Source organism: Phaenicophaeus curvirostris, chromosome 13, assembly GCF_032191515.1.
Source record: "Phaenicophaeus curvirostris isolate KB17595 chromosome 13, BPBGC_Pcur_1.0, whole genome shotgun sequence".
NCBI classification, from domain to species: Eukaryota; Metazoa; Chordata; class Aves; order Cuculiformes; family Cuculidae; genus Phaenicophaeus; species Phaenicophaeus curvirostris.
The window spans coordinates 2,974,544-3,000,823 of NC_091404.1; the positions used below are offsets into that span (position 1 = coordinate 2,974,544).

Genomic DNA, 26,280 nt, shown 5'->3' on the forward strand with positions numbered 1-26,280 from the left:
GCTGAAAAACGTTCTCCCTCATCCTATCCCTGCATCCCCTGATCCAGAGCCCCTCCTCAGCTTTCCTGGAGACCCTGTCAGGACTGGAAGCTGCTCTAAGGTCTCCCCAGAGCCTTTATTAATAATTATATATTATTATTATTCAATAATAATGGCAGCAGAGGAGAACCCTTTAATTAGGCTGAGAAGAAGATAAGAAGTCACCTGCTGGAGCCTTGCAGGACAGGACATTATCTGCACTGTATCTCCTGGCACCGCTGCCGGCTCTCCTTGGAGCCGCCTCCCGCACGCCGAATTGACAGCAACCACAGCAGCTCTGACAAAGTATATTCTGTGTGTGCAAGGAATTTTGCTCCCTGGTAATGAGTCAGCTGTTAGGAGCTGTTTCCCCCAAAGTCTGCTATGGCCGTAAAGCCAAGGAGCATCTGCAGGGGTATCAATCGTCTCAGCTCCATGGAGGCAAGGAGGAGCAAAATGAGCAAGTCCCAGAGCTGCAGGGTGGGAAGTGATTCCAATGCCAGCCCAGAGGCAAAGACGGGGTTGATGTTATGTAGGAAGGAGGATGCTGCCTGGCCAGGAGGAGAATCACGCTGCTATTCACAAAATGTCTCTTTAAGAAGTGGCTGAGCTGTGCCTTGGCCATGCACGCTCCCACTGCAGCTGGAATTTAATCTTGCAGGAGCACATATCTCCCTTGTGGAGTCACCTTGGCTCACTGTAAGACTCAAGTCCCCAGGAGGTAGCTGACTGCATTTTCAAAACACTCCTTCTTTACATATTTACACATCAAACGCCGTCCAAGAAGCGGCGGGTTGCTGTGTTTTTGTTTTGTTTGATCAAATTCTTATTGAGAAAAGCTTCAAGAAAATAATGTCCTGAAGAATTTGGAAGGGAGGGAGCAAGGAGAAGGAACAATCCTAGCAAACAGCTGGTGGCTGCACAGCTGAGCCAGCCAAGAAGGAGAAATGTGGGAGAAAAGAGTTATTCCAGGCTGGAGTACAAAGCAGTTCCAGAACAAAACATAAACAAAACCCCTGCAATCTATTTATGGGCAAGCAGGCTGCGTTTCATTCCCACCCTTGTTTGAGTCATCTGCCTGTAGCAGGGTTCTTGCTGAGCCCTTAGAGAGCAGCCAGCGTGCTCTGACCACCACGTTGGGAGCGCAGACTGCATTGAAGCAGACGTGAATTCACAAGTGGGATGAATAACCTCCTTCACCACTTTGTCTTTCTTCTTTGTCCCAAAGTTTCTCTCCTGTGCTCCCCCAAGGCTCTTCCAGCAAATATTGCTTTGGGTACCAGCTGCTCTAAGTCAACTGAAATTACATTCCCTTGTAGAGTCTTGATCCCCAAGAGCTTTTGTAGTATCTATAAGAAACGCAGGATTAAATGCTGGAACAGACTCTGCTGTAAGAAACAGTAATTCACAGGCTTGTTATGAATTCCCTTTCTCCTGGGAAAGGGCTGGAATAAAAGGAGTGCATGGAGAACTCACATGCACATTGCCATGTGCTCCTTGTTCTGCCGGCAAGGTGACTGCCTGTACCTTGATTTGGCACTAGGGAGAATAAGCTCCAGAGCACTTAACGATGCGTGTGTTGCCCTACTCTGTAGTCAGGCCAGCTCTTCGTATTTGGTTTGAAATCAAAGGCAAAGGGAGTTCTGTGCCTGACCTACTTTGGCTTGCAAGGGATGAGTTGACATCAAAGGAGTCCCCAGTGATCTCCATAAAAGTTAATAAATATGTGGTGATCCATGTGAACAATACCCCGTCACCTTCACTGGAGCCAGAAATAGTCTGCAGAGGGAACTGAGCCTTTGGGATGAGGTGAATACATCTGGGCTCTGCCAGTTCAGAGAAAAAGAGCTCTCAGAGTGACAGATCTCAATTAAAGCTGGTTGAAGACAGAGGGGAGACTCCCACAGCCTTTCGTGGATGGAAGGGCCACTGAAATCTCTAAGCTGGACACAGTTTCACTGTGAGAAACATGAATTTCTTTGGATTGTTAGTGCAGCCCAACTGATGTTTGGCTAAAGGACTGAGCCAGATAGGAGAAGCAGGGCTACATAAAACTATCTACCTTCACCTTGCCTGCGTGCTTCGGTGTCCTGCCAGGACTGCTTTTCCTTCGTGTATCATATCCATCTCCTGCATAGTTCCGTGAAGGATGACCCATTTGGGAAAATTCAAAATAGAAAATCTAATTTTCCACCTCCTGGGCCAGCCAAGCAAGCTAGAAACCCCAAAATAAAACTCAGCCTGCCTCCACCCAGCTGTTTTTCCAACCTGTTCCTCCCTGTGCCCATTGCTTTGCTCTCATGAGTGCTGGCAGCAATGGCTGTGGGCAGTGCTTTGGGTGTCAGGATGCTCAGCTGAGAATCATAGAAACATAGAATCATAGAACAGTTTGTGTTGGAAGGGACCTTAAAGAGCATCTAGTTCCAACCCTCCTACCATGGGCAGGGACCCCTCTCACTGAATCAGGCTGCCCACGGCCCATCCAACCTGACCTTGAACATCCCCAGGGATGGGGCAGCCACAGCTTCCCTGGGCAACCTCTTTCAGTGCCTCCCCACTTTCATCACGAAGAAATTCTTCCTTATGTCAAGCCTAAATCTGTCCCTCTCCCTTTTCTACCCCTTCCCCCTCGTCCTGTCACTACAAGTCTTTAAGCAGAAGAGCAAGGGCAAAGAGATGCAGCATTCCAGTCTATCATCCACATCCCATGTATCAGACACAGGCAGGAGAGAGAGAATTGACTTTTTCTAGGAGATATATAAAAGAAAAGAGAAAATTTAGCAGCACCGACATTGGAGGCCTTTCCAGCACACTATTTGTAAGCAAATTACCAAGAATTTTCTTCCTGGCATCATGCAAACCCTGCACACTTGCAGCTCTGCAGTCCATCCTCCACGCCGTGCGCTCCCAGGAGAGCCCCTGATGGCAAAGGCAGATGAGCTACTTCCATTTTGTTGGAAGAGGCTAAAGCAATTTTAGGCAGAGGAAGGTGGGAGCCTGCTGGAGTTTGCCAGAAACATCCAAAGCATTCGGCTCACGTCTCTGCAGCAGTAACGTCTCTCTGACAGCTCTTAAACACCAGCGCTGCTGGGGGAGCTGGGGTTTCCATGCTGTCTCTCAGACAAGCCTGCAGGTACCTTCACCGTGTTTTTCTCTTTTGAAAAGCTGGCAAAGGAGACAGAGAAAAAACTCCTAGAAAACTGCCTGCTCTGCTAAATGTGAAACAGCTCATCAGGATGTGTTTGCTTCTGAACTCGCTTTGGCCACAAAAGATAAGATCATAGAATCATGGAATGGTTTGGGTTGGAAGGAACCTCAAAGCCCACCCAGTTCCACCCCCTGCCTTGGGCAGGGACACCTCCCACTGGATCTGGTTGCTCAAGTCTCCATCCAATCTGGCCTTGAACACCTCAGATCATCTTTGTGACCTCCTCTGGACCCATTTCAACAGTTCCATGGCATAAGACAGACGAGAGAAGCCTTGTTTCTTCTCAAAGCTTGGCTGCCTTAGGGGTGACGGACAGATATGGGAAAGGTGGTCCAGGACTGGAAAAGGTAGCTTGCTTCCAAAAAGGTGAAGATAGATACAAGCAAATGTGACAGTACAAGGTCAAAACAAACAAACCCAAGCCAATTCCAAATTCCAAACAATAACAACCAAATTCCCTGTAGGGTAGGTCAAGTACCCTCTGATTTTTCTTAATATCTCTTCATACAGCATTCAGCCCCCTGGCTCCTACTCCATGTGCTTCCACCCCATTGGCATTCCCAGCCCGTAACAGCAGGTTACAAACCAGCAGCAGGGGGATGTGCTAGAGATTAGGGAGGCAGCCGATGGTCAGTGACCCTAATTCTATTCCTGGGCCAGGTATTGACTCACAGAGAGGTTTTGGCCACTCATTTCATCTTGGCATCTGCTTCCTCAAAGGTGCCATGGGACAACAGAAAAGCAAACAGAACGAAACAAAGAAAACCACCTAGACAGAATCAGCTGGGGTCAGGCACAAAGTTCTATTCAACCTCAAACAAAATCTGTGTTTTCAAGTCATTTAACTCTTTCCTTTCCCTTAAAAAAAAATAAATAAATAAAACCACAAACCACAGAAATCTTTGTCGGCTGAACACAAAGTGGTTTTGCTCTGGGGGCAGTTTCATCCTCTTTTTCTGTCTGTCAAGTCCCAAATGGCATCGATGACTTTCCTGCCTTACAGAATATTCCCTCAGCTCAACCTGCAAAGCTTATCTCCTCATTAAGTCCTGTACAAACACTAGGTGAAAGGCTCTAAAGTGCTAATTATTTTTACTTTTGGGAAACAGAGAGGATAAATAGAAAGCAAGTTGCCACTTTACCAATAGTTTTAATGAAGCCTTATGTCCAGCAAAATACATAAGGGTGAGACTAAATGTTTGACTGGAACCCCCTGTTATTTTAATGATGTGCTTAATGTGACAAGAGTTTCTGAAATCCAGTTTAAATGGTACTGGGGAAGGTGTGTACAGAGCAGTTCAGTCAGAGGTCACTGGGCGTAAAGCCGGGAACCATTCCATGTGCTGCTCTTCTGTGTTTGGATGCTCCTTTGGGTGACAAGTGTGCAATCCTGTAATAACACCTGCAATGAATTTAGAGATAGAGGAGGTAATGCCAGAGGGTTAATGGCCCAGTCCTTGTACTTGCTATTTGCTCCCAATGCCACAAGCTGAAGATAACACTAGAAAGGAAGGTGTGATTTCCCCAATGCTGATCAATGGGAACTTCACAGTGAGCAGAACTTCTTGGTGATTGCATTTCACAGTGCAGCAGCCGCCAAATGCTTGGTTATTCAGGTCAGCTCTCACACCAGCAATTGCACCTCTGCAAAGCTGGTTGGGGACACAATCACACTTTAAGCCAAAGAGGATGAAAACCCATTTATTTTGATACATTTAAAGCCATCTCAATGTTGCACTATCCAAATGCAGGCAGAGACGAGAAAGCTTTTAAAGTTTGTTTGGCTTCTGCTTGAGCAAACTCAGCCTGGGGAGGGCAGTGCCTGAGGGATCAGAGGTGGGGAAGTGGGAAGAAAGAAGTGGGATAGCAGGCGATGCTCTCCATTCCCAAAAACCCACTGAAATAGCAGCAATCCACACACAAATGTATGTGCATCAATCAAATCCACACTTTAGATGGATAATTCAAGGTGCAACCAGAAACATACTTGGATTTGGCAGTGCTTACCCATGGATTCATCCTATGAGCCATACCCCACATTGAAACAAGAATGAAGATAAACAAGAGCAACCTGATCCAGTGGGAGGTGTCCCTGCCCATCGCAGGAGGGCTGGGACTGGATGATCTTTAAGGTCCCTTCCAACCCAAACTATTCTATGATTCTAAGAGTCCATAATCCACGATGCTGCTTAGTCAGCACTAGGTACTTAGATCATCACTGCCTCTGGCCTCAGAACTCCTCACCAGGCGAATGGCCAATGTGGGGAGCCTTTCTGCAGATAAGAGCTGCAGATACCAGCCCACTGAGCCAACTTGAGTTATCAGACTTGAGTTCAGACTAGACATAAGGAAGAATTTCTTCACTGTGAGGGTGGTGAGGCACTGGAACAGGTTGAACAGGGAAGTTGTGGCTGCCCCATCCCTGGAGGTGTTCAAAGACAGGTTGGATGGGGCTTTGGGCAGCCTGATCCAGTGGGAGGTGTCCCTGCCCATCACAGGGGTGTTGGAACGAGATCATCTTTGAGATCCCTTCCAACCCAAACAATTCTATGATTCTATGATGATCTGAGCAAATCCAAAGGCCAGTATCCACCGCAGCAGACAGCTCGCTTGTTCCCATCACTGACAGAGGCAACTACGGTAAAGAGCATTTGGCCCAGCAGCAAGCAGAGTAAACAGCAAAGCTTCAGCTGTCTCCGGGGGGCAGGGTAAGAGGTAAAACGGCCAGGATAGCATGTAGAGGCTTGGGGAGTCTTCAGCCCAAGGAATATCCCCTAAATGAGTTCCCCACAGACCCGCAGTGCGCTGGGGCCACTGGTGGCACCATATTACAGAATGAACCCCCCCCCCCACTGCAACCTGTGCAGGGAGGCAGAGACAGAGATGCTTTTCCACACTGTGGTGATGCCTGAACCTGTGCCCATCACCAGCGACTGCCCCACGCTGACTCTGCTGGGAGGCACCGGGAGAGAAATGATGGGGAGGCACATTTAGCCAGCCCTCAAGTTTTAAGATAAGAATTGCACAAAGCTCATAAATAATAGTTATGTCACTCAATGAATCATTTTAACTCATTTTAGGTTTCAAGTGATACTTAATACTGCCATGTAGTAAAGTAATTGTGGAATTAGGAATTCATTCGTCACTCCTGTATGTTCTTACTGGAATCGGATCAAGTTAAAATTATTATTTCTTTTTTAGAAGGATAATTTAAATGACATGGTCAACATTTCACGAGAGTACAGAAAAATCTCCTAATATTCAAAGATTGTAATCTAGCCTTATACCCCCATGCTTTCTCACACACAAACACACGCTCTCCCTCCCTGAGTGCAGAAAGCTTTGTTCCTACAGCCTGGAACAGATAACACTTGAGTAACCTTTCACATAACACTTGAGTAACCTTCCACACTGAACTTAGAGCCTCTTTCTCCAAGTGAAAATCACGCTTTTGATGTCAGTCCAATCATGCGAACACAAGATTGGAGGCTGCAATGTCCAAGATAATGAAAAATGTGCTGCTCTCTCCAGGGAGTTGTACAAAATTATTATTATTATTATTATTTTTATGATCAGGAATAATTTATTGATGGGAAATGATATGCCAGTTACAAGATCTTCAACATTAGACCCAATAATTTGTGCTGTGAATTGCTCGTAAATCTCAAAGTACTTTATCAGCAGGACAAAGAATCATGGAATAGTTTGGGTTGGAAGGGACCTCAAAGCCCATCCAGTCCCACAAGGGACCCCCTGCAAAGACACCTCCCACTGGATCAGGGGCTCCAAGCCCCATCCAACCTGGCCTTGAACCCCTCCAGGGATGGGGCAGCCACCACTGCTCTGGGCAACCTGGGCCAGGACCTCCCCACCCTCACAGCAAAACATTTCTTCCCAAGATCTCTTCTCAATCTCCCCTCTTGCAGCTGAAAGACACTACCTCTCATCCTATTCCTGCCCTCCTTGATCAAAAGCCCCTCCCCAGCTTTCCTGGAGCCCCTTTCAGGACTGGAAGCCGCTCTAAAGTCTTCCTAGAGCCTTCTCTTCTCCAGGCTGAACAAGCCCAATTTTCTCAGCCTGTCCTTGTATGGGAGGTTCTCCAGCCCTCGGATCACCTTCATGGTCCTAACATTGCACAACCCAGAGCAATGTGGTGCAGGTACCTCTGTGTCCTCACTGCAGGTGAGAATAGGAGTTTGAGAGAACCTAACCACAATCTGATGTTCTCTCCCATTTGCTCTCTTCTTCATCTTCACCTTCACCTTCACCAAAAGACAATCCCTTTCCTTGTCTAAAAAGACAACAGAGTGAGAAGTGGATTTTTGGAGCCCAATAGAACATCATCTGCAGGCAGACGGGAATACAAGACTCAGCCAAAAGGGATCAAAGAAGCAAAAGACAACATGAGTGAAACCAGAGAGGGCCTGTCATCAGCGTTTGACAAGTGAAATGTTAATCAGGACCTAATGGAGGTTCTTTAAAGCAGCTAATGATTCACTATAGCATGGAAGTTAGGATATGGGTGAACCAACTGTAGTCCCTGCTCCTTTCCTGCAGTGGCGAAAAAAACACTGAAGCATTTTCAGGCAACGATGAGGTCAGAACACCTTTCAGAGTCTGCCCTGGCAGCCATGAGAAATAGAAAGCGAGGATTCCTCCAAGACATGGGATCAGCCTGGTCAGTCCTCTCTTAAGAGCAGAGGGCTGGAAGGGAAAAAAAGCTCTTAAAAAGAAGAGGAAAAGGGCTCCAGATTGATGAGGTGGGCAGTAGCTCATATTTACATATCTGGGGCCTCCTTGACAGCAGAAAAAATAAGTTAACCCAAAAAAATAGAAATCTAATCTACATCCATTTCCCAAGTTGTCAGAAGCCCTCAGCGTAAAGTAGCCACTCTTGGCTGCGCAGAGGTGTTCCACAGAGGGACCCGACCCATAAATCTGTTTGATTTCCTGTTATGAGAAGCAGACAAAGAGATACGGGATGGGCAGAGCTGTCTGCATAAGGGAAGAGCCTGTGCTTTCACCCCAAACTCAAACCCACCCTCTCTGAGGTTAGGAAAAGTTCAGTTCACTTTGCAGATTCCTTAGCATTATTTCTCATTTTCGAATGTTCCCGTGGGAGCTGGAAGAGATGGGACCAAGCGTTTCTTTCCTGCTGGCAACAAGGAGCCCTGTAAGTGTTGCACAAAATTTCATTCTTGAGAGCCCTGCAGTCCCAGAGTGTGACCTTGCAGCCCCTCCAGATGTGGAGAATGCAGTGACAGTTTGAATGGGTTTGCTGGTGGTGAGAACTTCTCGGCGGTGCTCTACAAGTGTTTTCTTCCCACTTCTTCCTTGCTTTCCTCACCTCTCCATCCAGTCCACATTACACATAGACAGAAAAGGAAAGCGAAGTTTTCAAATCAAAAAGCCTTTTTTATTTCCCTCTAAGCCCTGGAGAGAACCTGCATAATGGTACTGGCACTGCAGAATAGCTGCTGTTTGAGAAGGTTCCACTCAGGAACATCAGCAGCTGAAGGCTATTTTGCTCACAGTACATAGACTATAGCCTGGTCCTGTTGTCCCTGGCCAATAAACATTTCATGGCATAACATTTCCAGAAGCAGAGCAGGTCTATGACAACATTTGAAAGCAATCAGGATAAATGTGGAATCATTTAGGCATTAGATTCAATATTAGAACCTGGAACCTTGGATAGGATATTAGAAAAAATTCTTTACTGACAGAGTGGTGAAGCCCTGGCAGAGGCTGCCCAGGGCAGTGGTGGAGTCTGCATCCCTGGAGGGGTACAAAAAACATCTAGATGTGGTTCTTCAGGACACGGTTTAGTAGGCACGGTGGGGTTGGGTTGATGATTGAACTGAATGAGCTTAGAGGTCTTTTCCAACCGCAATGATTCCATGATTCTATGATTTCAGTGTATTTTCTGAAACACCACAGCTAAAACCCATGTTTCTGCAAATGTTTACTTTCAGTGCTACTGCTAATTTCCCTACAGCTTCAGTCCTTCTCTACATCCCCACTGACTGATCACAGTGAAAAACTTCAAAACATTTGATGAAAACAGGACCATGACCAGGAATGGAATTTGCTCATTTGTGTTTATTTTGTTGTTTTTTTCTTTTAGAGAGACCCAAAATCTATGAAAAAGAAACTGATTTTGATAAGATTGAGCGGGTGGAATTGAGAAGCAAACACAAAATCCAGTGCACCGTAACTGGGAATCCTGACCCAAAGATCGAGTGGAAGTGGCAGCCCTGCAGCCTTGCAGACGTGCTGTAAGTCGACATTCCTATGGACGAACATGTTGCAAAACAGCTTTCTATGACTTTTTCTTTCCAGTACACATTCTTTATCTTAGCTAAAAATCACAATCAGTGACTCCTGCCTGAGGATCTCAGGGGTTGTCAGCCCAGCAGACATGGTTGTGTATGAGCTTTTTGGAGTTACAAACACCTTCTGTATTATAAGAAATGTGCCAAATAAGTTTAAAGTGACTAAAGATTAAGTTTGACTTTTCTTTAACTTGACCAGCAAAGTCTCTCTGAGTTACCAAGATCTTTTCTTACACCCCCTGGATACAGCTTATGCGGCTGACAAAGGAAAAACAGGTGCTTTCTGCGTAGATAACAAATGGTTTTTTGCCTTTAAGAGCTATTGTCAGACAAACCTGCTAAAGGCTTGGCTTCAGTTAGTTGCCAGATGGAATTTACACCACTCCCTAAGGGCTGTCTTCACTAGCGCACACGGAGCATGGGCTTCTGGGGCAGCATCTGCGTTGCAGAAGCTGGAAAAGGCAGCCAAGCCCTCGTGCCTTACCGAGCGCCCTTCCTTGCTGAAGTCTGGGACAGTCTGAGGTGTGAAGACAGAGAAACAAGTCACTGGGTCAAAACTGTCAGAGAGGAACGAGGCAAGTTTAAACACAAAATGCCTTTTGAGATCCACCTTATTACAAGCAGACATTTTCTTTGCTCCTGCTGTTGTATGAGCAGAGCGAACTGTCAAGAGAGGTCTTGGCCAAGGCCCGAATGTTTCCCCTGGAAGCCCCAGGGGATGTTCAGGAGTATAACAACTCTGACTGCCCTTCCACTCTTCCCTCCAATGACAGGGCTGAAGTCAGGTTTTCCATCTATTAAAAAATTATCTAGGAAGCAAGAGAGAAAGCTGCTGCGTGGTTCCTTATTTTCTCACCATTTCAGTGCTGCAAATGGCAGGCTATGAGACTGGGAGAGATCACAAGGAGAAGCTCCTTTCCCAGCTTCACGGCAGTTGCGGTGATATCAGGTGTCCTAGTCTCAGGTTGGGGCTGAAAAGCGACCTCATGTCCCTCCACATGTGAAGTAGCCCATAACCTCATTTAGGTAGTCACGCTGCTCCTGGAGGAACAAACCAGCAAGAGATTTGTAGGCTTAGGTAGGGCTGTTGGCATCGCAGGTCAGTAGAAAGCACACAAGCTGCTGCTTCGGAGGTGTTCAACAGGCACAGAATGGAAACGCCCAAAGGAAACAGGCTATGCTTTCTGTAGGAAAGCCATGGAGATGACCTGAGATCGTTTCCAGACCTTTTTGTCTCCAGACTTTTTTGTCTAGGGAGACAGAATTGGTCATGAATGCCAAATTAAGCCAGATTTGAACCAGCAACCTGGTGGCAAAAAACCTCGTATAACCCTCGTTCCAGCTCCCTGCCTCTCTGATCTTATCAATTTAAATACAATTGCAGAGCGGACTCTACCTCCTCCTGCCTCCGGGGCAGCCTTATCTTTTTCCAGCAGAAGCTGTGGGAGGATTCCTGTGGGAAATGACACAGACCCCATTTCCTTCTGTTGTCTCACTTCCTCTCTCTCTCTTTCTCTCCCCTCTCCTCACCAATGCACTTACTGAATCCCAAAACACCATCATTGTTCCTTAGAGCTGCGAAGTGATTTGTTTCCGTTGAGTTTTTTTCCCTTCATCCTCAAGACAGAGTGGTGCCTTGCAGGAAGTCGCTCAAGACATCTTCTAATTAGGTTCTTCTGAGAGCTATAAACCCTCCCCTGACCCAGGGTGTTACCCAGGCATCTTGTGTGGATTTAGCAAAGACACAGTTGATTTATGAATAGGTTTCCTGTAGCACTGGCCCTTGGTCATCACCTATAGAAGTCCATATTCGTTTTCCCTCCTCTAATCCTAATCCTAATCTGCTATGGTGGGCTCGGAGACCACTGGGACCGGCCACGGGAAGTGCAGCAGAGGAGGCAGAGGCAGAGGAGGCAATAAGGACATTTCCCTGCTGCGCATGGTGATGACCTGTGCAAGGTTCCATTGCAATTGGTTGTGGAACTGAACCGACTTCACTAACGTGCTGTCTCAGAGTCACAGTTCCCAGCATCCAGCCCTGCTGGACTGCAGCTGAACTGGCAATTTAAAATGCAAGGCTGCCTCGAGTTGCAGAGCTGGCACCACCTAGAGCTCTGGCCTTGCTGAAGCTCTGGCACCCTGCAAAGACCTGTGTCTCTGCTCATTTATGCCAAGGGTTGGCGTTCAAGAAGATAGAAAAGCCCTTTGCCTCGGATGGTGCAGATCTGCCTTTCTGTGTGCCGTGCTCCATGGATTGCTTCTTGCCCATAATTAAAAAATGAGGATTGATAACTGAGATGTGGCTGCTTGGCTGCTGGGGAATTTGCAATACAAAAGGGGCCTTCTGCTATTGTTAGCCCAGCATTTATCCATTCACCTCCCTCAGCCCACACTTCATGTGGGGAAGCTGAGCAGATAGACAGACACGCTCAACACCACTGACCTCCCCACAGTTTTGAAAGACTGGTGTTTTGAATTTTGAACTAGGCTACGAGTGCTAAAAGAGCACTTAAAAAGCCACAACTGCACTGGGTTGCAGCGTAACTTATGTTAGCCAGATTAAACTCACATGGCTTAATTAATTGTCTAGCATTTACTATTTTCAATCTTCAGAAAGCTGAGAGGGGGGTTCTGTGCTGGTCATATCCTGATCTTTGCCTGCCTCTGTCAAGGTGCTCCATAAGTAATTGTGAAATGTCGTAACAAAGAGACCTCATTGCTCTCTGCAACTACCTGAAAGGAGGTTGTGGAGAGGAGGGAGCTGGGCTCTTCTCCCAAGTGACAGGGGACAGGACGAGATGAAATGGCCTCAAGCTCCACCAGGGGAGGTTTAGGCTGAACATTCGGAAAAAAAATTTCATGGAAAGGGTCATTGGGCACTGGCAGAGGCTGCCCAGGGAGGTGGTTGAGTCACCTTCCCTGGAGGGGTTTAAGGCACGGGTGGATGAGGTGCTGAGGGACATGGTTTAGTGTTTGATAGGAATGGTTGGACTCGATGATCTGGTAGGTCTCTTCCAACCTGGTTATTCTATGATTCTATGAAAGAACACAGCAGCATCATGAAGAGGTGCCAGTCTCCAGCAGCAACAGCTTCTAGGAGATTCTAAGACCTAAAACTATTGTCTAAGAATTATATTCTCTATTTAAAAATGCCTCCCTGAGTTATCTGTTGTGAGTACGGTTCCTGAATATCACCTTTGCTTTTCTACCTCCAGGTGCAATCCTGAGGGGCAAAAAGTTGCAGTTCAGGAGAACATGTTCATAGGCAACAAGATCAGAAGCATCGAAAACATCATAGTGAAGTTTGGGGATAAGAGAAAGGTATGTGTCTTATGAACATCCAAGCAATGATGTCATGGAATAGCAGTGGGCTTTCAGAAGGGGACCCGGAGATCTCTCCCAGCAGTTCCCAAGCTGCTGCAGATTGTCAGCATGCTTCGAATTCCACAGCCCTGGGATCATTTTCAGATCTCCTCTGTTTACAAATGCCGGGATTTCTGGCAATGATGTCACATACCCTGTCTAAAGCTCTCCAAAGACTTCTGGGTCGAAAACCTTTCTGTCTCCCTCAGTCTTCAGAAAGTGTGAGAGTGGGTCAGTGCAGGAGGGGTCCTGTGAAGCGCCTACAACTGATAAGGACTCTAAATTCATTAATAGCTTCGTACTTAGAGCACTTTGTACTGCCCAACCCTGGCTGCTCTTCCAGCAGGAGGGTTTAAAAGGCTGTGCCATTTCAGAGGCCGGTGGCCAGTGATACCTGGCCTGGTTTTCAGTTTGTATAAGCTCCTGAGGTACCTGACTGCTTCAGCTGGAGCTCTCAGCCTTTCTTTACCTATTTGGGTTGCTAATCATGTTACAGAGACAATGAAAGTAGGAAGATCTCCTCCTTTCTGCACATCCCTGTCTACTCCCCCTTCCCAACAGCACCAGGAGCACCCTCCTGGCATGAGCTGCACAGATCCCAGCTCCAAATTATGTGTGAAATGCCTCCTGGGTACCTGGAGTGTTCCTGTTCCCACAGCCCTGTGCTAATCCACAAGGAATTGATGCAACCATCCTGCTGTAGAGTCACAAGCTGCTGGCTCCTCCTTGGCTCCTCCAACCCAGGCAGTGGTCCTACTCCCATTGGACTTAGCAGGGATCCATGGCTCTAGCAGTGGTTTTGCAGCTACAGGTTTCAAGGTGGATCCTCCAGGTAGTTTCATGCCTAATCCTGCAAGGTGCTGAACGTTGCAGTTCGTATCCTGGTACAACTTCAAGCATTCTTGAGCTACTCCCATGCTTAAAGTTAAGCACAAAGTAAAGTGCTCTTCTGGATTGGGTCCAGACTAAATCAGCATCTGGCAGGATCAGTGCCTCAGCCATCTGCTCTTTCTCATGGAGACTTTCCAGCTCCAAACATAATCTAAAGCAGAGCTCTGAAAACCTGGAGTGCAGGCTGGGAAGGAGAAAAGCAGCATTGGCATTTCATTCCTGAGTTTCCCCTTTATAAACTGGATTTATTTAGATGGCACAGTGCCCCTTAAGCTCTGCTCTTAATCTGTTCTCCAAAAATTTTAGATCTCAGGTAAAAGTAACTATGGACAATGTGCTAATTACCTGTGAAAAATGGAGGCTGGCGACGCGCGCCTACAAAGGTTCTTCCTTTTCTAAGTCTTTCTGGTTGCTGCATGGGCTGCCAAGAGTTTTACAGCTCTCAAGGCTACTGTTCCCCTCCATACACACTCAGTCTGTCTGAATATATGGTCTGGTGTCCAAGAGCTCAGTTTAGAGCTGATGGTCAGTCTTACAGTTCTGTCAGTCCCCACAGAAGAGTGAATTGTCCCATGTGCTAGGACAGTGAGGCACGTCACCAATGCATCAGAAACGTTTTCCTTTGGCTTATTACATGCACCGCTCCCATTCCTTCTTTGACCAACTTCGCTGAGGCAAATATGCAACTGGCTGAGATTTTAGTCTGCTGGTAGAGTTTAGATGGGATTTGGCTGCAGTGTCTGAACTCCATGGAGTTCAGAGACTCCGCTCTGCCACGGAGCTCCTGGATCCAGTGAGGCACTCCAAACATATCCGTAAGTCCACGTTAGTGCTTGATTAGGGACTTTTTTCCTATCACCTGACTTCCCCAGAAAGAAAAGGGGCAGCAGTTTCCAGGTACAGGAGCCAGAGAGAAGCTCCGTTCTGGCAGAGGACACTGCAGCCTTGCCCATGGGTCAGTCCTGACAGCACCCAAGTGTCCTGCCTCTAGAATATGGTAGACACCAGAGTGCTAGGAGAAGGGAAGCACAACAGCGTAGCAGAAACAATGTTAATAAGGGAACCTCAATGCCAGGACCTCACACAGTCCTCCCAAAGGGCTCCTCTTGCTCCCCAAGAGCTTTGCTGCTGCACATACCTGGAGTACCACACACGGCCCTGAGGCTGCTCCTCACTCCCCTAGCATCCCCTTTCTGCCCTTTCTGTAGAATCCACACATCCTGAACTGTTTCTTTTTTAGTCATGTGAAAAAGCACAGCCCACAACCCTTTAACTTCAGGTTTTACGTATTTCATTATTAAAATTTCATAAAAATACTTCTTTACAAGTTATATAATTTACAATTTATAGTACAGCCATCATTTCCATCTCCTGCTAATCCACTGGTTGCAAAGACATTCTGAGGTGGTTCCTAAGAATTTTTATGTCCTGATTAAGATTTATTCAAATTAATAAACCTAGGTTTTGTGAATCTCTGGTTTCAGCATTTCGGGTCTCTGCTTGCATTGGCAGACAATTCCTCTCCTTCCCCTGTTGAAGACCAAGGCTATCAGTGTTCAGTGGAGTCTTTAGATAATGGAATATAATTCAAAGAAAAGACGCCGATGAAAACTAAAAGCCTTCAGACTTTTTCTTGTGTTTTATCAGTTGTCGTTCCCATCAGAAATGGCATAGACAGGAAACAGGCCAATCCATTCCCACCACATCCTAGCAAGCAGTTCTTCTGCATCAACCAGCCAGATGAAATCATAAAGATGTTGGAGTTTGACAGAGCACAGCTTTTACTGACTGTGCTATAAAGCTGGGATTAGCTGAGATCGGGTGTTTTTCCTATGGGGTTTCAGCCTGTCCAACGATATCTGGAGTCTCAGGGCAGAAGGTGGAATTTACCCCGTCCCTAAGATTCCTCAGCATCCGTAGTGCTCCCCCTCCAAGGACGACAGCACTGGATGCTGACTCAGCGATGTCTGAAAAAAGCATATTAGATTGTAGAGATGCGAAGGATCTGAGAGCAAACCCCCAGGAACTACGAGATCCACAATCATGCTCAGAAGCTGGTAAGCAGAACAGATAGCAAGGATTTTTCCAGCTGGCCACTGATGCTCAATGTGATCTCTGATTACCTCAAGCTCATTAGTCATCTATTTGACAGGAGTGGTGTGTAAAATTGAGGTCTCGTCACCTTCATTATACTCATAGCACACAGAGAGAAATGAGTTTCCTCCTATCCTGTCTTCTAAAGGCTAAGTCTCACTCCTAAGAAACCCCATGTGGTTATCAATACAATTATGATGGACTTGGGTGAAGTTTCGCTTAAACAGTGGTTGAGGCGATTGCATCAGGCAGGTTTAATTTTCCAGGTGATTTTGAGACAATATAGAACTTTCCACTTTGTAATTTAAACTCCTGTGTAGCAACCAGGCTGCTTTTTAACACCAGGTAAAACCCCCAGGATTGCCTGAATTGCCTGAATTTCCTCTTCAAGTTGGGAGGAACCAGGTTGCGATTTAATTCTCTTTCCTGTTAGTAAACTAAACATACTGGTCTAAGCCAGGGAGGAGAGCTCATAGCAAAACAGAACAGCAAGATCCATGCATAATTCAGTCCTCCTTGGGGGTTTCTTTTCCTCTCCTTTCTCCCTTTCATGCATCTACAAGAGCGTGGCCTGGCCTCGTGGATGTTTCTGCAATGAAACTCATGCATCTCTTTTGCCGGTGAAATTCATAACCACTCAAAAAAACTGACCCCAAAATGCCAGGTTTAAACCTCCTGAAGGAACAAAAAGACTGCATTTAGAGTAGCAGGATGCGATGTGTGAACAACCCCGCGGGGCTGTTTCCATCTGTCACCCTGCGTGGGTGCCTGTCCCTGTGAGCTCCCACGAGCCTTGTCACATTGGTCTCTGTGGGGGAAGGCGAGCAGCCCCACGGCTCGGGGTTGGAACAAAGCATCTGCCCTCAGGGAGACCAGCCCAGATGTGCCAGGCACTACACAAGCACAGGAGCACGTGAACTACTACTCTGTCCTTGGTGAGACCACTTGAGAGAGCCCAGCATGCAGCAGGGACACAAGAAATGGCCCTCTGCCTTGCCTGCCCTCTCAAATAGCCTGCAGTCACTGGGTGCAAGGAAGAAGTTTGGGGGTGAGGAACATTCACAACTGGCCGGCATCTACCCACCTGCCCTCGGCAAGAGAGTGGTCGGTCCATGCTGTACACCAGCTTCTCCAGAGGCACCGCAAACCTCCAGTTTTTTCCAGTTTCCTGCCTCATAGAGTCACAGAATCAGAATAGTTTGGGTTGGAAGGGACCTTAAAGATCATCTCATTCCAGCCCCTTTGCCTTAGGCAGAGACACTGGATCAGGGGCTCCAAGCCCCATCCATCCTGGCCTTGAACACCTCCAGGGATGGGGCAGTCACAGCTTCCCTGGGCAACCTGTTCCAGGGCCTCACCACTCTCATGGTGAAGAGATCTCATGGTGAAGATCCTCCTTATGTCTAGTCTAAACCTGCCCCTCTCCAGTTTACACCCGTTTCCCCCTCGTCCTATCACTACAAGCCTCTGTGAACAGGCTCATCCAGCACCGCTCCCTAGCGCACAGTACTACGGTTTACAGGGAGAGAAGCACCCACTGCCAAAAGGAGAGAAAACCCTAAAAGATCTCAGCCAGCTCATGATTTCTCTTATCACTTGTCCTCAGTCCATCCTTTAGCATGTTTTGAATGAATTAACTCTTATCATAGATCTGAATCGTCAGGCTATAAAAGTAAGTGTTACCCCATGCCATTCAAGTAGACGGATTGGGAACTCGCTGAACGTTCTCTTTGCAGGGTCTCTGGTGAAGTTCCTATAATTCCATCTCCCTCCAGCCCCCTCCACCCCAGCTCTGCCAGCGTTAGACAGCTGAGAAGCTTTCCACCCACTTTTTCTGCTCCTCATCCTCGCCCACATACAGCTAACGAAGTGAAAGAGAGACAAACCGTTAACTAAAGCCGTTGGAGGCAGGGATTAGACAAAGGAAGGAGAAAGCAAGGAATAACAAGATATATTAATTCATGCTGGCTCCAGCCTAAAAAAAAAAGGCCTCACTGCTCTTTCCTTACTACAAGATGTCTTAAAACACTCATGGTACATGGCTGTGGAATGTTGTTTGGCCGCTTCTAAAATAACGTGGTTTTATCAGCTCGAACATTACAGCACAGGACATATGGACTCTATTGAACGATTCCATTATGAGGTTTCCCAGCAGCAATGCTTATTTACTTGTCATAGCTGTTTCTTCATACATCAGGCCTTTTACTTCTTTTCTTATTGAGTTTTAAACTGAGTTTATTCTTTTATAGTAATTATTTATTAGCTAATAATCCCTTCTTTAGGATTGGGTGGCCTTTGGGTTAAGTAAAAGGAAATGGAGCCCCTTAGCTCCAAATTCAATACAGGCGATCAAAACTGGTCGGAAGGGCGATTCGTGTTTGGTATGCGGTGAACTCATGGGATCTCAGCCCAGTTCCTGCTAGGAGGATATCTAGACGTGCCATGCCAATAATTTGGTATTAATTAAGATTGGTTCCAGCAGAGGCTGCACAGAAGCAAGGACTGAACTGCCCCACAGTCTGTGCTGCCGCTTGTGGCTGGAGCATGTTGGCAAGGGTTAACGCGGCATTTAGTTCGAACCACTCTGGACTAGGACAGTGAGTGGAAGGCAAACTATAAACTGCAGGCTTCCAGGCTGAAAAGAGTCTGTGAGCAGTGATTTCTCTGAAGAGATTTGACATTTCAGGGCAATTGCGGATTTCACATCAGCATCATTCTTTAGGATTAGCAGAAAGTGTTGGCTGGGAGCAGAGCTTTCCAAGCAGGAGGCACGAGAAACAGCTTTGGAGCGAGCCCTGCTTTGAGCAAGAGGAAGAACCAGAGACCACCAGGACTGCAGGACCATCAGCGGTCCCATGCGGTCCAGGTCCTTCTGTGATTCCATGAGTCCAGACCTGGCAAATGCCAACATATTTCAAACTTTTCTATCCTGGCTTTGATTCCAGGAATAGAAAATACTTTTCCAGGTGCATGGACTAAGCGCACAAAGGAGATTATCTCCTCTGAATTTTTTCCACTGTATACTAAAGGTCCCCAACTGCTGGGGCTGTGCCACTCCGAGAGAGAAGCCTGCGAGCAGTTTTCACTGTTAATAGTGGGAAAAGATTGCGAGGTCAGGCTGCTCAAGTTCAAACCATTTTCTTATGCAACTTCTTTTTGCAGACTGGCCTTGAAATGGTTGTGTTGAAAGTATAGGGACCACATTTAGAGGAACAAATCATTATCCCTATACCTCCCCTGGTGACCCATGTTCAGATTTTCAAGGTTGTTCAGATGGGGTTGCCTGCAATAACAGGTGATGAACAAGTGACAGGCATCTGCATTGTGAATAGGATCATAGAATCATGGAATCATAGAATCACCAAGTTGGAAAAGACCTCTTGGTTCATCGAGTCCACCCATTCCTATCTGCCACTAAACCATGTCCCTGAGCACCTCGCCTACACATCTTCCTCTATGCTTCTTTCAGGCTCTTTTTGGTAAAAGACAAAACAATGTGGTCTTACAGAGGGAAGGAGGATTTGGATAACTTTGGTACAGCATGTGCATGTAAGCATCAGTCTGTTGAGTGCCTGTGCCAAGATTAGGTTAGTTTGGCATCTTTATTATGTTTAGTTTGGCAAATGCAAACTTTATTTAAGATGCTGTAAAGATAACTGGACTCCCAGTCTCAGGGAATTACCCAGCAGCACACAGTGAGAGTGAAAAGCTGATGGAGAAGGATTTCAAGGGATTCATCTTTTTGGAAGAAAATCAGCTCTAGGACCACATCTGTTTCTTTGCTGGATGCTGCTGGTTTGACAATCACAGTTTGGGGAACTCTGGTTGGTGTGAGTTCTAAGACAAGATAGTGAAGTTCATTATCTCCTGTGCTCAGGTGTGTGGCAAGCTGCTACCCAAGTGTACGACAGCAATTTGGAGCACACAAACAAGAAAACCAATTTTTCTCTTTTCCTCAGTAGATTTTTTCCCAAGAATTTGTCCCCAGATCGTTTCCCACCACCATTTGCACACCCTTTTCACCTTCACATGTAGACACAATTGAAATTAGCCAGGACGAGGTCTCAGTACAGCTATTTGCTCTTTTTTTTCCCCACTACCACATCAGAGTGTTCTGGAGTTGCGCAGCCAAGAGATGTCAGTGTGTCTGTCTGCTCATGCACAGACGTATGTGTTTACCTTTGGCCCATCAAATGCAGCTTAGGGGACTGTATCAGTATTTAGAAGAGTCACAGTCTCACCCCTAGTATTTGGACACATTCCAAAATGGATAATTACATCCCTTTTACAATTTGAACTGGCTCTCCAGCATTATCCTTGACTCCCCGTCTCGAGCTGTCACTTAGCAAGACTAATAGCCATTAAAGAGCTATCCAAGCGTATCATCTCCATCCGCAGCACGAACGTTTCTATTGGCTTTTTCTATTCCCAGATATAAAATTCTAAGATCCAGTAATCCCGAGAAGAAAGATCTTGGTCCTGGTTCAGCAGTAATTCGGGAGGCAGTGTCTGCAGCTGAGAGCCAGCGCAGCGCTGTGTTAACGACCCGTGGCGTTAGGCCCGCTGCCGCAGGGACAGCAACAGGAGGAGGAGCAGACTGCTGCTTGGGGACTTTATATCCACTTTCGAGCTGTTTTCACACCATAAATAAATCAGAACTATGCAGCTCTTTCTTTGGTGGACACCAGAGGGAGCTGGGTTGATTGGTCTCCTGTTTTCACCCCTCAATTTGGGTTGTCCCTATTCCTGCTTGATTTCTGTATTTGATGCCCATGAAAAGTCCAAGAGATACTTTCCCGCTTACCCATTATTCTGCTCAAAGTGTTCCCCACTAGAACGCAAAATGCCCTTGGGATCAAAACCTTTGAAACTCATTTCCCTGCAGGATTTAAAGTGCCAAATCTCAGAGAATCTTAAATAACTCGCTGAAAATACATCCCGCTCAGTACAGACACAACCATGGTGCGGCTTTATGAGGAGCAAAGGAATGTCTCGGGTGAGTTTAGTTTAGGATATTAAAAAGAAAGTCCAGAGATGCTTTTGTGCACTTCAAAGGACTCTCTGGAGATAAGAACAAAGGGCCAGAGGGTGTTATAAGTTTTGATTCTCAAAGTCCTTAGAGAGGATGGCAAAGAAAGTGATATTTGTTCCAAATGTGAGGGCTCAGAGCTCCTCAGGTGAATGGCTGCAGGGGAAGCAAAGCAATCTTGCAAGAATATGTCTGTCGCTTGCGCAGTCCCTGCATTCTCGCTGGCAGCCGAAAGGAAGTACTGGAAATACCTAAAGCCGTGACCCGCGGCTAGTCCTCCACGAGCTCTTGATGCCACATCCCGGCAGGGCCAGGGAGCGCCCTGTGCTGGCTCCTCACTAGAGATGCCCTGTATAGAAGCAGGGCTTGGGATGTTTAAGGAACACAAGTTCTTTAGGATGTGTTTGAGTGTCTGAATCACTTCCTTCCTCCATGTGGTGAAGAGGACAAGTGTTCCTTCCTCCTCCTTCACCATCCTCCCTTTCTTCCTCCATTTGACAAGTGTTTTAGTACAAGCAGCTTCTCCAGGGCTTCCTTCCTTACCACACCAGTCGTGGTCAGCTTCTGAGGAAGGGTTATATAATCAAGGGGCTTCCAAGCACAATTTCTGAGTGAGCTAGGGCCCAAAGCCCTCCCTCCTCTGGGGTTAGAGCAAAGCAAAATCCTCCAATATTCTTTACAGCCCATCCATATGAATGACCTGCTTCCTGTGGAAATGGGAAACCACACACGGAAACCACACATGGAAACCACAACAGAAAAGCAGAAAAGAAGATAGGTGAATGCGGGGCTTCATTTCCAGTGCCTTAGATGAACCCTCCAGGTCCTTCACTTCAGCTTTTTGCTGATGTTGTGACAGAAAGCCCTTGTCAGGGTATTAAAAGGGAACCCTGTTTTTCATCAGAGAGACTGGAAGGAAAGAAGGAGAAGGTTTAGGAATGAGGAGGGACAAGAATTAACTGGTGATGTCAGATCAGAGACCAAAAACCTAACCAAAGCACTTGTCTGTTTGTGAGCATCATTCATTACTAGAAACCACTTTGTTAAACATTTTTCTTTCACAGAACACACACTTAGCTGCTACTCTCCAGCCTGTCTGCTAAGCCACACCACTTCACTTTTTCTCTTTGCTTGGCAGATTGTGAGCACGCTAACCATGGAAAACTGCAGCACGTCAGGAATCTATTACTGTGTGGCTTCAAACAAGATTGGTGAAGAAGAGAGGCGCATTGAGTTCTACGTCTCAGGTAAGCAACACAAAACGCTACCCACAATCAAGATGCTGCTGATCTGCTTTGCCGTAAAGATTTATATCGATATGGCTGGGGAGCGCTTGTCGGAACTCCTGAGAATGCCTGCATGTTGTGTTTTCACACAAATACAGAATGATTTGGGTTGGAAGGGACCTCAAAGACCATCCAATTCCAACCCCCTACCATGAGCAGTCACATCTCCCACTGGGTCAGGTTGCTCAAAGCCCCATCCAAGCTGGCCTTGGACACCTCCAGGGATGGGGCAGCCACAACTTCCCTGGACAACCTGTTCCAGGGCCTGATGTCCCTTCTGCCCTTTTCAAGCTGCAGATGCAGGCCCTGAGCCTTGCTGCCCGTGTCTTACAGCAATGCTCCCGACACGTGAGCGCTGTCCTCAGGAAACCTCCAGCAAAAGCTCAGCCCTTTGTAGCCTTCCAGGGCCTGCAGCCTCCCCCTGACTCAGGAGAACAGCTGGTCTCCAATTAACCCAGCAGCCATAGGAAAGGTGAGCAAGGCCAATATTCAAGTGTAATCCAGGGCTGATATCACCGGGAGTTGTTGTGACATTGGATCCCTGCCGGAGCAATTAGCCTTTCCAGAGCTCTTTAAGGAGTGAGGAGGTGGACATGCTAGTTCTCCAAAGAACACAAATCCAAACAAATATCTGCTTAACCTTTCAACACAGAAATTCTTTCGTAGTGAGATCAAGATCTACATAACGCTTTTAAGAGAGAATGGGAGTTTTACAAAAGAGAAGAGTCCAGGGACAGCCTTGTTCAAGTGCTTAACCAGAACAAACCGAATAATTTCTGTGCTCACTTTCTGGATGAGTGGATGTTGGCTGGTAGAATTTGCATCAAAATAACAAGTTTTAGAACAAAGAGTGCAGAAATGTCCTGGAAGGTAAATGTCTGATGCTCACTATGTTGTTTCTTCCCCATGAAGTGATTGCTGAGGGCGAAGCTCGCTCCTGGCAGTGCTCTGCGCTGCTCCGCCTCTCCTGCGTCCTATGCCATTTGCCTCCATTGCTCTGGAGTAATTCAGCACATTGCAAATCAAGCTGACTAAAAAGGGGCTCATGAAGTGTCAGAACCATTCTGATTACACAGCACTGCAGATATGAAAAACAGCATCCAATTATAACGAACCTGATGCCACAAGGGGGAAAGATTTCACTTCCATTCACAGATTCTTTCTACCACCCTGACACCTTACAGAGAGGGAAGAGGGTTTAGACCTCCAAAAGAGATTTTCCAAAGCCCAAACTCTTATTTACTTAGGAAAATGCCTTTCAAGATGTACTTTTGGAAGATATAGACAGCACATAAGAGGTGCTCAAGATGTGACAAGACCGATGCGGATATGTTGGAGCGGGTCCAGAGGCCATGGAGATGATCCAAGAGCAGGAGCACCTCATGTAAAGGACAGGCCGAGAGAGTTGGGGTTGTTCAGGCTGGAGAAGAGAAGGCTGTGGGGAGAACTTAGAGCAGCTTCCAGTCCTGAAATGGGCTCCAGGAAAGCTGGGGAGGGACTCTGGATCAGGGAGGGCAGGGAGAGGATGAGGGGGATGCTGGGAGTGGGACTCCACAAATAAAGCAGCAACTTGCTGATTTTAAGGACCTGCTCTCCCATTATCTCCTACTGACAAAGAAGCTGGTGCATCATGAGCTGCTTTCAGACATTTGGGCTGAACTGAGCTTAGTTAATTTCACCCTGGTAGGAAAACTCTTCTTCCCTCAAACCCTGTTTTGCTAAGCTGGGGTTGAGATGTTTTGTCAGGACACGGCAGAGTCACAGAGAACCTCCCTTGGGTGCTGCACTGCTCCCTGCGGCCGTGCTTTAGTTCAAGCTGGTGTCTGCATCACCACCACGTTCATTGCGGAAGAATGTATTCATCCCAGTGGGATAATGTCAACAGCTTGTTCGTTCTCTCACTGCAGAGCTCCCACCAAAACTCCCACGGACACTAGAAATAGCACTACTCTCTATTTTTAAATCATCTCTTTGCCAGCAGAATTCACGGCAGCGAAGGGTCAACAGGGTTTGGAGACCACACTGAAACCCACCCATATAAGGGGCCCAATGTGATGAGAAACTTCATCACTCAGTGACAACCCTGAAGCCTCCCGAACTCTTTCTGCAATGTCCCCACTGCTGATGTTCCCCCTGAGTTCTCTTGAAGTTGTCCGTGGCAGCAGATGCTCTGCTGTCCATCACGCCTTGGCCTCTTATTCCAGAATTTTTGTTTTGTGTTAATCTTTTTTTGCTGTTTCTTGTGGAAACAAAATCTGCCTCCTGCCTACGGCAGCTTTGACACCAGGATTCCCATTGAAGCCAGATGGCGATTTTGTCCTAGGCAGAGGGAATGTGGGGAAGGCAAAGGATGCTCTGAACTGCCCCACGGCACTGCCCACCACCCGCTACGTTCCTAGGACACTCAGGGCAGGCTGCAGCCATCCCAGTGCAGTGAAAAGCTTCCCTGCTGTCTCCTGCAGGTATTCTTTGCCAAGGACAAGTATTATTTACCTTTTAATATCTGCTCTGAACTTAGAAAGGGCAACTGTATGTTACTGTAGGTCCACAGTAAATCAAATGGGAGCCTTTGTATGCTTCTACTACACACAACAAAGTGGGATCCCACCCATATGAAACCTCTGAATGTTCTTGGAATATAAATAAATTAGGATAAGAATAACAAATAATAACAAAACCCCTTTTCCAAGGGCTTATCTGATTGTAAAAACAACTGAGAAAAAATGGAGTTGAAGATTGCTACCAGAAAGAAAATATTCTATTTCAAACATGAGATAAAAATCAGATTCTAGAACAATGTAGGACCTGGGCTGTTCTACAGCCGCTTGCCACTCTCAATTTGTTTATTCCTCACATGTTTATGGGATTTAGGGAAAGCTGTTTCGGATGGTCGGGCTCATCAATCCCTTTTTGTCACTGTCCCTAAGTGCCGATGCCTGATGGCAACCCCCACCCCGACAGGCACAGGGAGGGAACTGGGGAAAGAGCAGGCGGTTTGAATTACATAGATTATTGTGCAAAGCACAGGAAATTAAAACCAATTAATTCCTTGTAAATACAAATGGAGCCAGACTTTATTTTGATTTATGCTGACTTTTTACCTTCCCTCGATGGCTCATTTCCCTATTTTGCCATGGAATCCCACACTGTCGAGAGTGAAATTCACAGCTACTACACTGTAACACAATATGAAAGACAAATGTTTGGTGAGTGCTGATAAAAGAGAAAAAGGCCCCATGGTGCATCCTTTTTGCCAACTTATTAGGACTCTTATAAAACACTCTATCTGTTGCGAGAGAGGAACTTAATCACTGCTCAGGTTTGAGATGGTGTAAGCAAAGGAGTCTAAGAGATGAACTGACTTATAATGTGCTCTCAGAGCTGCAGTTCCTCCCCAGATAATCCAGGTGGGAGGAGAGAAGAGCAAAAGAGACTTTTTCTCTCTTATTCCTTCCACTGTAATGAAAATCAATGAATATTCTATCAGAGCTGAAAGAGCTTCTTGAAAGGCTAACAAGATGGAAGGGAAGAGCGCAAGTTCCAGCTAAAAATATTCCAAATGCTAAATAAAAAATGTCAGTAGAAGAAACGATCAGAAAAACAAGTCGATCCTCTGCTCCCAGAATGTTAAGTTGGTAGAAGAAATCCTGCACTGGTGAAGTCCAGCAGCAAAGAAAAACTATTGAGCATCCTTCACGATTTAGGGCTTGGAAATGAACACATTCCATTCATTGGGAATCTGCAGCCAACTGTCCGGGGTCTCTGGGTGCTCCAGCCCCTGCTGTCACTGCCACACGTACCTCATTCCAAGGGATGGAGTGTTTCCCTCAGGGCTGACTTTCTCCCACAGCCACTCAAGGAAACTCACTCTGCGAAACAAACGAGGCTGCAGGTTGTACGCAGAAACTCTTACGAAGAAAAAGCTCCCAGAGAGGCAGAGCAAGGAGAAAGGGGGTTACTTCACCTTGAAGACATGCAAGGGTTCACCAGGTCTTAACCTGGGCAATGAGACCAAACTCCTACCTCATTTCTTTACATTATATTTTCACCAAGAGC

General features: G+C 46.6%; 1 protein-coding gene across 3 annotated transcripts in view; it reads left to right on the forward strand.

The window, feature by feature from the left end:
• The window catches only part of LOC138726229 (vascular endothelial growth factor receptor kdr-like), a 149,150-nt gene that overhangs the window by 77,453 nt on the left and 45,417 nt on the right, over positions 1-26,280 (forward strand). For all 3 annotated transcript variants that reach the window (XM_069867788.1, XM_069867789.1, XM_069867790.1), the window contains 3 exons: positions 9,354-9,504; positions 12,777-12,882; positions 22,077-22,185. In XM_069867788.1, coding sequence (XP_069723889.1) covers positions 9,354-9,504; positions 12,777-12,882; positions 22,077-22,185 — 366 coding nt within the window. The remainder of the gene's footprint in view (positions 1-9,353; positions 9,505-12,776; positions 12,883-22,076; positions 22,186-26,280) is intronic.